Source organism: Anneissia japonica, unplaced genomic scaffold (assembly GCF_011630105.1).
Source record: "Anneissia japonica isolate Jap-2015-1 unplaced genomic scaffold, ASM1163010v1 scaffold3351_len82871_cov96, whole genome shotgun sequence".
Lineage (NCBI taxonomy): Eukaryota > Metazoa > Echinodermata > Crinoidea > Comatulida > Comatulidae > Anneissia > Anneissia japonica.
This window is the reverse complement of record NW_022689870.1, coordinates 64011-79368: the sequence shown is the minus strand read 5'-3', so window position 1 is coordinate 79368 and position 15358 is coordinate 64011. Positions and strand designations below refer to the sequence as shown.

At 30.5% G+C, this 15358-nt stretch overlaps 1 protein-coding gene across 1 annotated transcript in view; it reads left to right on the top strand.

The window, feature by feature from the left end:
• Positions 1-1362: 1362 nt before the first annotated feature.
• LOC117099848 (MAM and LDL-receptor class A domain-containing protein 2-like) overlaps positions 1363-15358 on the top strand; it is a gene marked incomplete at its 5' end in the record, with an annotated part of 16532 nt that continues 2536 nt past the window's right edge. The window contains 4 exons of the mRNA XM_033239372.1: positions 1363-1491; positions 6372-6456; positions 11755-11859; positions 14363-14695. Coding sequence (XP_033095263.1) covers positions 1363-1491; positions 6372-6456; positions 11755-11859; positions 14363-14695 — 652 coding nt within the window. The remainder of the gene's footprint in view (positions 1492-6371; positions 6457-11754; positions 11860-14362; positions 14696-15358) is intronic.

Genomic DNA, 15358 nt, shown 5'->3' with positions numbered 1-15358 from the left:
TGGAGGAATAAACAACTTAATTACATTTTGAACAATATATCATTTTCGCAGTAGACCTACATTTGTCTATTCCCATGATTTAAAATAATCTTGTGAATTGTAATTTGGTCAGTGCTACCACATTCTGTGTCCAGATATAGCATTTTTAACCTGGATGCTTTTTTCTGTGCTCACTCTTTAGCGTCATGTACAGGGCATAGGCCTTTATTATTTCTATTTTCATACCATTTTATTTTATACAAGTCACCAGTCATACCAGTAAGAATATGAAGCCCTTTCAAAAAATCTTCCTATTAGTGGTCAGATTTACCGGTATCAAACTTCAGTTACTGTTACGGTCTTCCTATTATTATCTTGCATTCTGCCAAGTTTAAAATTAATCAGACTACCAATACCAAACCTTAGTTGTCGTGGTAACTAAATTACCTAATCATTGAAATATTAATTATGCAAATAAGCAATTATCATATTCACACACGTACCAAAAACAATAGGCTCCGTCGTCTTATTACCACCTTATATCCTGCCAAGTTTAATACAAATCGCTCTTATTAAATTTTAGTTATCGTGAAGTAGCCTAAGTTATCGAATTATTAAAATATTAATTATGCAAATGATCAATTAGCATATTCCCACACACGTACCAAAAACAATAAGCTCCGTCATCTTATCACCGCATCTTATAACAAAAAAAATTCTAAAAACAATGACAGTGACAGCAACTACGACAACAACGTGTAAAAGAACACAGCTAAAACGATAGGCCTAACCTTCTTTTGGGAGGCTAATTAAAATCTTGTTTTTCATTACGAGATAAATTTAATGAGGGACTAGATGATAATGGTAACAATTTCATGTGTGGAAGGCGCTATATAAATATATGACCATTGACCATTATAAATAAACTGAAAAATTTCTACGCATGACATTATCCAATATTTGATAAACAAATCACTTATCAGTTTGGTTTCAGATTTACAAAATGTAATGATATTATATTATTTATGTAGAATTAAATTTTAGCGATTTATGGTAAATTTTCTTAGGTATAAAGCGCATAATTTGCATTAAATAAGTCACATATAATTGATATGGTACTTTATTTGAAAAACTAATAATAATTTGAGCTTCAAAAATACAAATTTATTTTGTGTATTCAAAGATATCAATAGTTTCACGTATAAATTTCAAATTATTCTCCTTAATGTCTTAAGGCCAAGTAGTTGAACTTTTAAATGTCTATGTATAACTTACTAACATACCACTGTACTTACTTGTGTTACATTGACTTATTTTTCGTGACTTTTAGTTTTATATATTGGAAGATGTTTTAAGATTGTTTTTTTTTTTTAATTTAAACAGATGGTATTTGCTGTGACTTCAATTATGGGTGGTGTGGCTGGAATCACAGCTCTAGTATGCCTTATCAATGGCAGCGTTCTTCTGCAAGAATCAATGGCGCTAATGAAAGCACTCGTTACTCTGCATCAGGTTCAGTTGCAATTTACTAATGCTAACTCTCATCAATTATTCTATATTTGTTAATCCAAGGTTTACTCTGTACCACAGATAAACGAGAGTATTATGTAGTTTAAAGAAATATATTCAACAAAATAATATTAATAATAGGCCTAGTGATAAATAATAATAATAATAATAATAATAATAATAATAATAATAATAACAATAATAATAACAATAACAATAACAATAATAATAATAATAATAATAACATTCAATATGATGATAATTTTAGTTGTACTAGTAGACTACCACCATCTAATGCTACTGCTGCTACTAATTATGATAATTATAATGATGATTACGATGACGACGAAAGCGGCAGTGGTGGTGGCGACGACGATAATACAAATAATAATTATTGCCATAATACAAATAATGATTATTGTCATAATACAAATACTAATTATCATTATAATACTAATAGGGAACTTTTGATTGCACGACTGTAGGAGGGCGTACAACGTAATGAAATCAATAAGAAGTCGTCTGCACATGCGAGAAAGTTATAGCTCTCGTTTGTTGCTTGGATTCTAGTACGTTATTTTGCCGAATCTACGTTGTACAAAGAACGGAGGACGGTTACGCACGAGAAAAGCTTAGTTTCAATACAATGGTTACACGCTATCGCATAGTTAGCTACCAACCGTCTCGCATCGTGCGGGACGGTCCCGCATTTCAAGGATATTTTGGATGAAACACGCATTTTGCAGAAACACATGCGTGAACCTAAAATTTGTCACGCATTTAACACAAGTCTATGCGTGATAACGACTTATCACAAATTTAGGGGGAAATGTATTGACAATTAGAAGAAAGTGATTGTATTAAACACAGTATTTCTTTGAAGACCCGTCATATACATATTTCACTAACGAAGTTGATTAGTAATGAAATGTTTGCGTAGGTCTACATGATAGTTCGGGTGCTCAAATTAAACATAGGTCTACATTGAAACTCAAATTGGCTTTAAAAATAATATTTTTGCTTATGTACCTGTAATATACCAAACACTCCCTGAAATCGTTTCAAAACAGCTTTAAAATGCTCAGATAGTTGAAGCGGCGGGAGGAGGAATGGTTCCTGCCGCTTAGACCGCCCCCCCCCCCACCACCATCCAACTGGTATAGTCACTCACGCATTTCAAATCTCTCAGGTTGGTAACTATGCTATCGCCAAGAGCTTGGTTTCCAAAGAATCCTGCACTGAGTAGCTGTCCCCGGACACAATCTGGAACGCTCTCTATTCAACTGACCAATCAGCGTCGCCAAAGGTGTCGGTGATAGCGTGTAATGGTTTTTATGGAGATGCTACGCATTCAACGTCAACACTGTAGCGACAGTGTAGCGATTTTAAGAAACGAAGTGTCTATGCTTACGCCGAGTCGTAAGTATTAATCATATGCTATGCTTACGCCGATCTATTTGAAGGGCGCCGCTTGCTTCGTGAGTACGAAAACGTCTTATTGAGCATGTGCAAATATTTTTTTTTTCTGTAGCGCGCACTTGGTGAAGTTCAAGATAGCAGATGAAGACACTTTGCGTCTCTGTGGCACTTTCACAAGCTATGAAAAATTGTCAGAAGCTGTATCGAATTGGGAGAAAGAAAATCACATAAATTTATATAAACGAATTTATATTTCAAATCATTTTTGTAATGTTTTAGCATATGTTACTGTAACATTGAATGAGTTCATGTGTATTTCAAGTTACAATGCTGTAAAAATAGTGCAGTAGTGTTCCATCCACGTGTGTTCTTCAAATTATATATCAGTCGTTGAAACAAAAAATTATAACAACAAGCAGTGTGACCACTCACAATTTTTGATATACCCAATGTCTGGGTCGAAATTACCCAAGATTCAGCAAAAATTGCCCAAAATTACCCAAGCTTCCTGAAAATGCATTAAAATTTGAAAAATACGTGTTTTTCGCATGTAGGCCTATAGTTTCCCTTTTAGTTCAATTTATAAACCAATTTTTTATTGTAATTGTTTGTGTTAATTATTAAAATTAATATTCATGAGGTGACAATACAGATAGAAAAATACGCCCTCAGTCGGCCAGTGTTATCAGTAGATCAGTGATAGTTTTATTATGTAATGCATTAATTAGGTAAGATCAATGACAACACAAATCACAAATAAACAATTCTGAACCCATGTTTATAGCAATTAACAGTCAATTAACAATGTTATGTGCACTTCGTTGAGTTTTGCTTACTTGAATGGACTGAAATATACTTTGTTACTTCTTAATTATTCCTCTATGACAAACATATTTAATTTTCTTAGTAAAAATAAAATACCCAAGGATTTGAACGGAATACCCAAGAACCCAAGACTAAGTCAAAATACCCAAGATCTTGGGTAAATACCCAAGCAGTGGTCACGCTGACAACAAGGCATGTAGACTATTGAACACTGTATTTATTTTCGAAAGAAATTTTCGGCTAATCCTCTGGCCTTCATCAGCTTTGGTGAATGAACAAGATTGGCTGTTGCAAGTTGTATACTGTACAATATAAACTATATTATTGTGATGTCGGCAGATTATAAGCAAATTATCTAATAGTTAATGATGTAATATACAATTAGTAGTGGAGAAAAAGAAAGTTTTTTTTTTAAGAGTTTCCTTTCAAACATTTCAGTTGTTAAAAACCTTGGTGCTTAAACCGAAATATACTACATTGTTTTTGTATATTAATAACAAAATTGGATTGAAACTGTGTCACGCTCTCTTGTAATGATTGTATGCGTACTTGTTCATATAGGAAAATTATGAATTTTATAGGGACACGGATCAAGAGATGTTGGAAAGGTCGGGGTGAGGGATCGAGATAAGAGCACCCTAGGGGAAATTCTCGTTTTTGATGTCGCTTTTTAATTTATGTACTGTAATGTACAGGACAATGATTTAAAATCAGAATATCACTGCAGCAGGCAGGTCATCTCCAACATTCTACACATCATACATATACATTGTCATTATTATTTCAGATATAGTATTGTATCAAAACATAAATTGGGCTAGATAGGCCTATCTAACAATGAAGTACTGTATCACAATGAACAGACGGCACTCATGAGGAAAGTGCAAGAGCACGATTCGCGGTATACCTTATTCGGCGAAAGCATAGCCTCTAAATAATGCTCATGCCACCCCTGCGCATGCTCATTTGATCGGCGTAGCATAGCCTATGACTAATGCTTACGACTCGGCGTAAGCATAGACACTCCCTTTAAGAAAACCAGGCTTAAGTCCGTTCTAGTGTCACATCATTCCAAAGCTCCTTAATTATCGCCATAATACGATAGAGTAATAACTATCATCATTATAAAGAATAATAATAGTAATAATAATTATCATAATACGATATCATCATAATAAGAATAATAATTTTCATCATATTAAGAATAAAAATTATCATTATAATACAAATAACGATTATCATCATAATACGGATAATATTTATCATCATAACACGAATAATAATTATCATCATAATACGAATAATAACTATCATCATATTAATACGAATAACAATTATCATAATATCAATGCGAATAATAATTAACATTATAATACAAGTAATAATTATCATCATTATATGAATAATAATTACCATCATAATACGAATAGGCCTAATAAATATCATCATAATACGAATAATAATTATCATCGTAATACGAATAATAATTATCATTATAATACGAATAATAATTATCATAATAGGAATAATAAATAACATCATAATACGAGTAATAATTATCATCATAATAGGAATAATAATTATCATAATACGAATAATAATCATCATAAGACGAATAATAATTATCATCCTAATACGAATAATAATTATTATCATAATACGAATAATATTATCATAATACTATACGAATAATAAATATCATCATAATACGAATAATAATTATCGTCATAATACGAATAATAATTATCATCATAATACGAATAATAATTATCATCATAATACGAATAATAATTATCATCATAATACGAATAATAATTTATCATCATAATACAAATAATAATTTTTATCAGTATGGCGAATTATTGGTTTAATAAACTGTGCACTGTCGAATGTAAACTATAAGGCAAGTTGATGATTTTGATGAAGAGGAAGAATTGGAATGGAAAGAATGAAAAGCTGACATTTTCTTAATAAGAATAATAATTATCATCCTAATACGAATAATAATTATTATCATAATACGAATAATATTATCATAATACTATACGAATAATAAATATCATCATAATGCGAATAATAATTATCGTCATAATACGAATAATAATTATCATCATAATACGAATAATAATTATCATAATAATACGAATAATAATTATCATCATAATACGAATAATAATTTATCATCATAATACAAATAATAATTTTTATCAGTATGGCGAATTATTGGTTTAATAAACTGTGCACTGTCGAATGTAAACTATAAGGCAAGTTGATGATTTTGATGAAGAGGAAGAATTGGAATGGAAAGAATGAAAAGCTGACATTTTCTTTAAAAAAAAAACACATATGAATGAAATATTATTAATTTAATATTTTTTTTCTGAATTTCAGATGGTTTATATATATATATAAATCGCACTTCTGGAAATCGCTACGGATCCGTTATTAGTCCAACAATAACAGCTACTTGGAGTGATTTTTGTCTAACATTTTATTATTATATAAGTGGATCTAATAATCAATATATAGACATAAGGAAATATTCTTCCTATCACTCGCTCGTAATTTATGGTGACTACAGCAGTCAATGGAAGTATGCCAGTTTACATTCAACCAACACTGGCAATTTTCGCCTGCAGTTTTATGGACGTGCTTACGACCCTAACGAAATAGTGGTTGCTGATAATATTTATATCACTGAAGGAATATGCTTGAAAAATGAAGGTAAGTTTTTATTACGTTTGCACAATTGGTAATACGTTAAGTGCATTTTTCGTCTATAAGGGATATGCTTCAAAAATTAAGGTAAGATTTTATTACGGCTACACATTCAATAATTTGGTTGTACGTTTCGTGTATTTTATCTACATATCTAAAGGTGTCATGCCTAAATATCGATCAAAAATCAGAGTCGCTTAATCAATTTATATAGCCGGATTTAGATTTGACCTACAGCTGTTTTACCTTCATTTTTTATTGAACATTTATTTGACCTATAAACAAACCTTGAAAATAAATAAATCCAAGTTACTGATAATAAAATGATCAAGAGGCAACAGAAACTATTATGAGTCCGTCCCAGTCGCCCATTTTCGAAGACAGAAAATACAACATTAAAAATGAAATGAATATAAAATAACATACTTCTTTGTTTGAAAAAAGAAAAACAATGTTTCTTCTGTGATTATTTACAAATGTAGGCCTATATTTAATTGACTCCAGCTCTAATTAGTTTTATTATTATAATGATAATTAATTATTTTTTATATTGTTGAAAGCCTATATGTTAAGATTATATGGGTTGTAGTTTACGTGAATCATTGGGTTTTTAATATGTCAGTTTCGGTTTTGTTGTGTTGTGTTTGCCGATGTTACACTTTTGAATCCAGAAAAGAAATTCCATACGGTAACTTTAGGCAACCCTTGCTAAATAGGTACACTTCCTTCATTAAGCCTGTTTCCACTAGGCGAGCGTCGGTTTTGCTTCCTAAGTCCTGATTGGTTGTGCATTTTTTTTTCGCATGAAGTAGAAACATAGAGCTGGAGCCCATGGATGTCAGCATAGCTGGAAAGTTAACACATTTTTGTGTATATAGTAATGTTCTATGTGCCTGTCTATGTAGGAGAATGGGCATCTGCCGGTCCCGTTGTGGTGGGTGTGGTCAGGAGGGGCATAAAAAGGGCCCCAAAAATTGAGCTAGATCAACTTGTGAATTAACCCAATGAAATCTATCTGAATATATTCGGCATAGTTCAAGATATCATGAATGGTCAATTCCAGACATTTCCAATGGTGGGGGGGGGGGATGGCTGCATTACAATTCGAACTACTAATTTCGCTGAAGCGGAAAACCCTGACAGAAATGTGAATGCGCATGCGTAAGAACCGAAGTATTCGATTCGCGCGAATAAATTCGCCTAGAGTGGAAAAGACACTCTAAAGGGTTGCTTTTACGAATGGACGACCTTCGAAGCACGACCTCCTGTTGAACAAACCCAGAACCGTTTGGAGAGGAACTTCAGCCATACAATAATACTATTCTACACTTTCCCAATAGGACAATGTTTTCCAAAGTATTGATCAACACGAAAAAAAAAGGTAAATTATCATACTGTAGTAAATATATAATGAAACATTTTCACTAATGTCAAATATAGTATTACGCAAAGCCCCTCCTTTGAGACACCCCTATTAAGATATTTTCCTAAAATATCCTTAGGAAATATGTCTTTTTAAACAACGGCACATCCCTATAAAGTGACACCCCTATTAGGGGGACTGGGACAATTTCCGAGTGTCCAATATGGTCGAATCAACACATTTTCAACTCATTAGGTAGACACTTTTTAAAAATTGTAATACTAATTTGCATCGTATTACTACGTCTACATCTGCCATTACATGCACTAAATGTCCTGGTATTATTTACATAGGAGAAACTTGCCAAACTGTCAGACAGCGCATGAATGATCATAAATTTGACATTCGCCACAACAAAAAAGATAGGCCTATTGCAGTTCATTTTAATTTACCAGGACATAATATTACACACTTTAAAGTAGCTGTGCTCTTAAGTAATAGCTTTAAAAACAGAAATGAGAGATTAATTGCTGAACAAACATTTATTCATAAATTTGATGGCATTAATAGTGGCCTCAATATAGATCTAGGCTTTCTCAGCCACTATAAGATTTAGTTTGTTACTGACTCCATTGTTCATATTAGCACCATGACCTCACAGATAGTTTATCTCCCTAGTTCTATTTATTAGTTGTATTGTAAGTAGCTTGATCCATAGAGAAAATCTGTTATATTTTCTCTATGCTTGATCACACTTGTTATCTCTGATCATTATATACTACATTGTATCCGACTGCTAATTGGTTAATTGTGAGACCTTTGCTAATTATGTATGCATTAGCTCTTTTCCATTTTGTTTTCAATTTTTTACTTCACTCACCTGATGAAGCTGGCATTGACTGCCAGCGAAAGCTTGTGTTAAATAAATTACATCAAGTTAGTCTCAGAGTGCTGCCTTTTATAATCTGTGTACGTCTACAATAAACTCAAAACTACAATATTTAATTCCAATTTATATTGTGACAACTTGACATGCATTAAACATTAAACCCGATTTTTTTGTCCTTGATCCTTAATATTGCTATCGGTAGGCCTATATAGTCTCACTGTATGCGTTACTTCGCACCAACTAATCTTTTCAATATTTAAACTTATTTATGGGATTATTAGTTTTATTTTCTATTTGTGTACTTCGTCTTATAGGATTCAAATCTATTGCGTAACCTTTACCATTATGGCTAAGTCATTACTCTATGCTGCTGTTTCTCTGACAGCACATGAACCAAGGAATAATACAAATTTTATTGGTATAATTTCATTCAAGTTTATGTCATATTATAATTGTTCTGTATTAGCATTGCTGTCACAATTAAGATTAACCGTGTTAATAACCTTTAAACGGATCACGTCTGGAATTTCGCAAGGGCATGCCCCCGGACCCCCTAGTGTAGCATTGTATCGATAAGTCAACATTCACCCTCTTTCGGCCCCCTGTTGGACAAATCTGGATCCCCTTTTTACGTACCGGTAACCATTTATTATACATCAATAATAACCCCCTAAATAATACAGATTGGTTCCCCACAATGCAATATCTTAACTATAATCAACCCCGAAGCAGCAAGTCATAAACTAAAGCACCTAACAATAAGTTCACCAAGATCAAAATACAAATATTAAACCATCCCCCGCCAAAATACCTTATCTACAATTACACGTGTGGAGTTCATTCATTCATTTATTCATCCATTTCTTTAATTCGTAAATAATGGCCTCTGGCCCATTTTACAAATCACATGTTTATACCATTATTCGGATATACAAAATATTCTTTTTTTAAATGCTGTCTTTAAGTAAATAGATAGACGACGTATTCTATGAAAATTATAATTTACAAAAATATCACTGAGTGAAAATAAGTCGAGAATGTATTGCTTTCTGAGGCCTTTATAAAAAGGACACACTAACAGGAAATGGGTTTTCATTTTCTATAACACAATTATCGCAAAATAAACATATAGTTTCTCTAGTAATATTTATATGACGATCCCTTCTATTAATAAATTATGGTTTGACAAAAGAAATCGTGTTGTTCTTAGTTTAAAATTTAGGTGAAAAATGTATTTGTTAAGGGAATTTGCCATGTTTAGTGAGCTATAAAATGTTAATCTTAAGTTATCTTTTATCATTTCATTTCCTGTATGCAGTGCAATGTCCCGAACCCTCTCTGTAAAAAATTGCTAAGAAATTTTTATTTACAGGCGAGTCCCACATGTACCCAAATCCCAACATGTTTAAAATCGATTTTTTTTTTCCAAATGCCCAACAGTCGGTTCCGTTTTCAGCCCACAATTGCCTTTGATAACATATTTTTGGTAACCTAGAATTTTCCATTATTATTAATTTTTATCCAGTAACTTATCCTTTTAATAACATGATAAAATTTAATAGGGAACCTTCCCAATTCACTTCTTACTCCCTCATTTGGAGCGGACCGCTGGAAAAGTGTAATGAACTTATGAGTGTGATAAGTATTGAATATAGGTTAAGTAATCTATTGCCGCTAAATATTGTTGTTAAATTTTCAATTTTGCCTAATTATTTGCTCTTTTACCTCATTTCATGTCGGGAACCTCAATGCGTTAGCAGAAACGCCAATGATTTGTTATTTGTTTTTTTTTATAATTATTATTATTATTTTATTTTACTTATTTTTTTTCTTATCTGAATTATTTTTTTCTTCTTCTATTCTGTATATTTTGATTTTTTTTTAGTATTTTTTTTATTATCAATATCATTATCATTAACTTCATCATTACCAGCATCATTGTATCATTTTAACAGCATTACCAATCACCAACATTAATTTTGACGATATTTAAGCTGTGAGCTATTGCAGAACATGAGACTGCGGTCAGTATACCCTTCCGCCACAAAGTACTGATACTTACAAAGTTTGATATGTAGGATGCTTATTGTAAACAGTAGAATGCTTAGGTGATTAGATGTTTAGTAGGATGCTTATACATGGAAATAATGTATTAAGAAAGCATGATTTTCATAAACTTGACCCAAAACCTTGTTGTTATTTCACACGCATAGCATACGATAATTTCAGGAAATCTATGCAAAGATACCGTATAGGATCTACTATAAACACAAATTTGTAATATTAATTATTACAAAGTGCAACAGCTTCATTATGTCCTGTTGCAAAGTGTGACAAAATACCACAATAAGTTTTACAAAGTACGAAGACAAAAGAATGACATTTATCTTATTACGTGACACGCAAGGAAAAATGATAGGCCTATATCTCATTACAGTAATATAAAGAAAAAACCCGTAGTGATAAATATAGATAATAATAATAATAAATATTCAACAAATAAATATGTTAAATAAGTTATGGAAATATTATCTTGGTTGATGAATAAAATTAACAATTTATATTCTAAATTATCTTTCCCGTCGAAAACTTAAATCGATAATTGTTATACTTAACTGTGTTGCCATTAAAAGAAATATAAATTTTAAGATGATTTATTGTAAGAACATTTATTTCAAAATACAATATTCATTATAAGAGTACTGAAAATGTATATCACAATCCATCAGTATTAGGCCCATAGGCCTAAATAATATTAATTTTTTAAACTTTAGCAAATTAGTTAGAAAAACTTGACTGCAATATTATTGGTGTAGATGTTCAAGGCAACTTATTTAAGCTACAGAGGTGCATAGTTCCCATTAAATGCATTGTTCGATTTAATATGTTATCTGAAAAGTTATTAACTTAAAAATAATTATTTTTTTTCTTTTTTTTTCTTCTTTATTATTTACAACGTAAACATTCACAAAGAACTCTCGTAGGCGTATTTTCTTTCGTCGAAATATTGCTAGCTATTTAATATAAAAATGTTTCATAATTATCTAAACAGGTGGTAGTTGCTGTGACTTCGAATATAACTGGTGTGGCTGGACTAATTATTACTCTAGTTCTAATCTGTGGACGCGTTCCTCTGGGAGTATCGGTATTGGTCAAGGTCAGTTTCAGTTTAAACTTACTACTTCTTTACAGCAAATTAATGCTCTATAGACGAAGAATGTTTACGAAATATAATAACAAGGCCTGGTGAAAGTTTAGTGATAACGATAAAGATATTTATGATAATGATAATAATGGTAACGATATTATTGATAACAATATTACGATAATGATAATATTTAAAATAATAATAATAATAATATTTGTAATGAAAATAATAATAATAGGCCTAATAATAAAATGATCATTAATATTAATATTGTTATTATTAGTATTGATAATATCGATAATAAAACTAATATCAATATTCATAATAATAATCATAATAATATATTTATAATTGATATTATTATTATTAATAGCACTAATAATAATTTTAAATATATTAATAATATTATTACATAATAATATAAATAATAATAATATTATTACCAAAAAAAAAAAAACGAATACTGAAAATCGAATGATAAATAGTAAATTTTTGATAATTTTTTATTATTTAAAATAGTAAAAAAAAAAACAAACATGAGCATTACCGTAAATGCTAGAATAAGCGCCGCGCAATAATAATAATAGCTGTCTCTTATACACATCTAGATGTGTATAAGAGACAGGTATACTATAAAAATAGTTTATTCATTTTACGGTAATTTTGCGTTAAATATAGATGTAGCTAGTTTAAAACGATATAGGAAACGCAAATTGCGTTAACATAAAAGTTTAATTACCCATTTAAGAATATTAAAAATATGTATAATGACGTCATATTTTAATATGCACATATTTTATATAATGCATGGTCTTTGCTTTGATCGAAGAAGATCCAAGCACAAAAAATCATCAAAATCATCCCGGCCATATTCCTGTGCAACAAAATTAAATATAGAAAAACCGGATAGAAAGTCAGATCGACAACTTTTTTTTCTGCTAACGCAGGAAAAAACTAAAGTTAGAACAAAAACAATGTTTTCTTTTTTTCTGCTAACGAAGGAAAAGCTAAAACAATAGAAGCAGCAACTTTTGGTGGAGAATGACAAAAACGGTAAAAATGACGTAACAATAATACGGTAATAAATTTAAAGGGAAAATATTTTTTTAAAAGTAGAAAAAATAAATAACAAAAATAGTAACCGAAAGGTCCACTGATTAATCTCGGATAAGAAAGTATAATACATACTCAAAGCATTGAAATACACGCCATCGTGTTGGGATTCAATATTTCGACATTAATTATGTCATCATCAGGAATGATTAACTTGACCAGTATAGTTTGAGTTGTTTTTCTGGCGTCCTCAACGGTCTACAATTCTTTAAAATGTTACTTGGAGTATGTATTACACTTTCTTAAGAATAGTAACATTGTCAAGAATTGTAGACCGTTGAGGACGCCAGAAAAAAAAAACAACTCAAACTATACAGGTCAAGTTAATGCACAAGGCCTTCACTTTTGTTATTTTTACCTGCAATGTATACTGTAAATAATTTATTTATAAAACAATCATCAGTAACATTCGCTACAGATAACAACATCAATCGTATGCGTAAAGAATAATAAACATTGGTATGGTTAGGACTTGATTAAATGATCAAATATTAAAATGATTTAATTAGACAAACTGTAAAGGAATGAGTTCAATTAAGTGTTAAAATCCATTATCTTTCAGTATTACTCTACCGACTACCAAATTTATAAAAAGTTTACAAAATAAAAGCACCTGTATGTTCAAACCCTACATGAATTATGGCACGACTCGTTTTACAACAATGCCGTCAGCTCAACCAATGAACATGTATTCTTATTCTCTTTTCTTCTACAAATAAAGCAACATTTTATCCAGCCATGGAGGTATAAAATAAAAATATTCATTATCATATTCGTGAGCAACAGCGACTGAGGTACGTACTAAACTGCCGCGCCGATCAAAGAGATGCATAGCGCCACCATCGTACATTCAAATAGTACCTCAAAACTGAAAATTCAACAACAATTTTTAAAAATAACATCAACAATAAAGATATTAATACTAGTAAAAATGATAATGGTCATAATCATAGTGATAATAATAATACCAATTATAACAATAACAACAACAATAATAATAATAATAATAATAATAATAATAATAATATACGATAACAATAACAATAAGAACAATTAGTAATAATACTATTTACAATATTATCAATAATAGGATAATGATATGATCATTATCCTAATAATTATAATAATAATAATAATAATAATAGAAATTATAATAATTATAACAATAATAATTATAGCAATAATAATAATAGTAATAACAATAATAAATAACAAATAAATGACAAAGTGATAGCAATATGAACGTGTTAAAAGGAAAATTATAAGACAAGTTAATGCTGTTAATAAAGACAATAGTTTGAAAAGCGGAAAAAATATAGCTGAACATTTCTTTAAAATCTTCAGTGACAGTATCAATATATAGGCCTATCATTAAAATATAATTTTCTTTGATTTTCAGATGGTTACTACATATATGTACAATCCTCATCTGGATATCGATACGGGAAGCTTAGAAGTCCTAAAATACAAGCTACTTGGGGAGAATTTTGCTTGACATTTTACTATTATGCGAGTGATGTAAACCAATATCTACGCATCTATCAAGATAATACTAATTCATTTCGTGATGTATTCTTCGTTCGTGGCGACAGCAGTAGTCAATGGGAGTATGTCAGTTTACAATTAGTTAACCGTTACAATTACGAGCTGATGTTAAGAGTAGATGCTACTAACGGAAAGATAGCAGTCGACAACATTTGTATCATTGAAGGGCTATGTGCTGAAAATAATGGTAATAAAATTGTGTAATTTTAATTTTTAGTAGTTGAAAATAGTTTTTTAATGTGCAATTTTTTTTTTAATTTATTGTATAATACCAACAGTTTTAGATTTATGCTACCCTCTTTTTGTTTTGTTTTGTTCTTATTCCTGATATTCATGTTTTTTTATAAATGTTTTATGTGTGAAACATCGAATAAAGTCAATCAATCAATCAATCAAGATGCTTAGGAATAGGGTATATAAAAAACTAGTATTTTAGAGTATGAAATCAATTGTCTCAAATCGGATTTGAACATTCAACGAAAGCCCCAGTGACCCAGTGACACACAGGTATTTGTAAGGCTCCAACCACCTCCTCTCTAACCTGAAACTCCAGCAGACTTCCACCTACATCATCTAAACTACTTGCTTACCATTTCAAAATGTATAGAATATAATAAAGCTCATACTGAAAATATAATACAGAGTTTTGTGAAGAAGTTCTGCAAGAAAAAAAACAACAAACACGTGTCTAAACGTATGTCTAAATCATCCAAATCCGTTAATAATTATTATATAAATTTATCTCTTTCAATATCTTTCGTTTTTTTTTTGTTTTTTTTTTCTGTTTCTTTCTTTTGACTCTTCTCAACATTTGGTTATAAACAGTGGCGTATCTATGGGGTGTACGGGG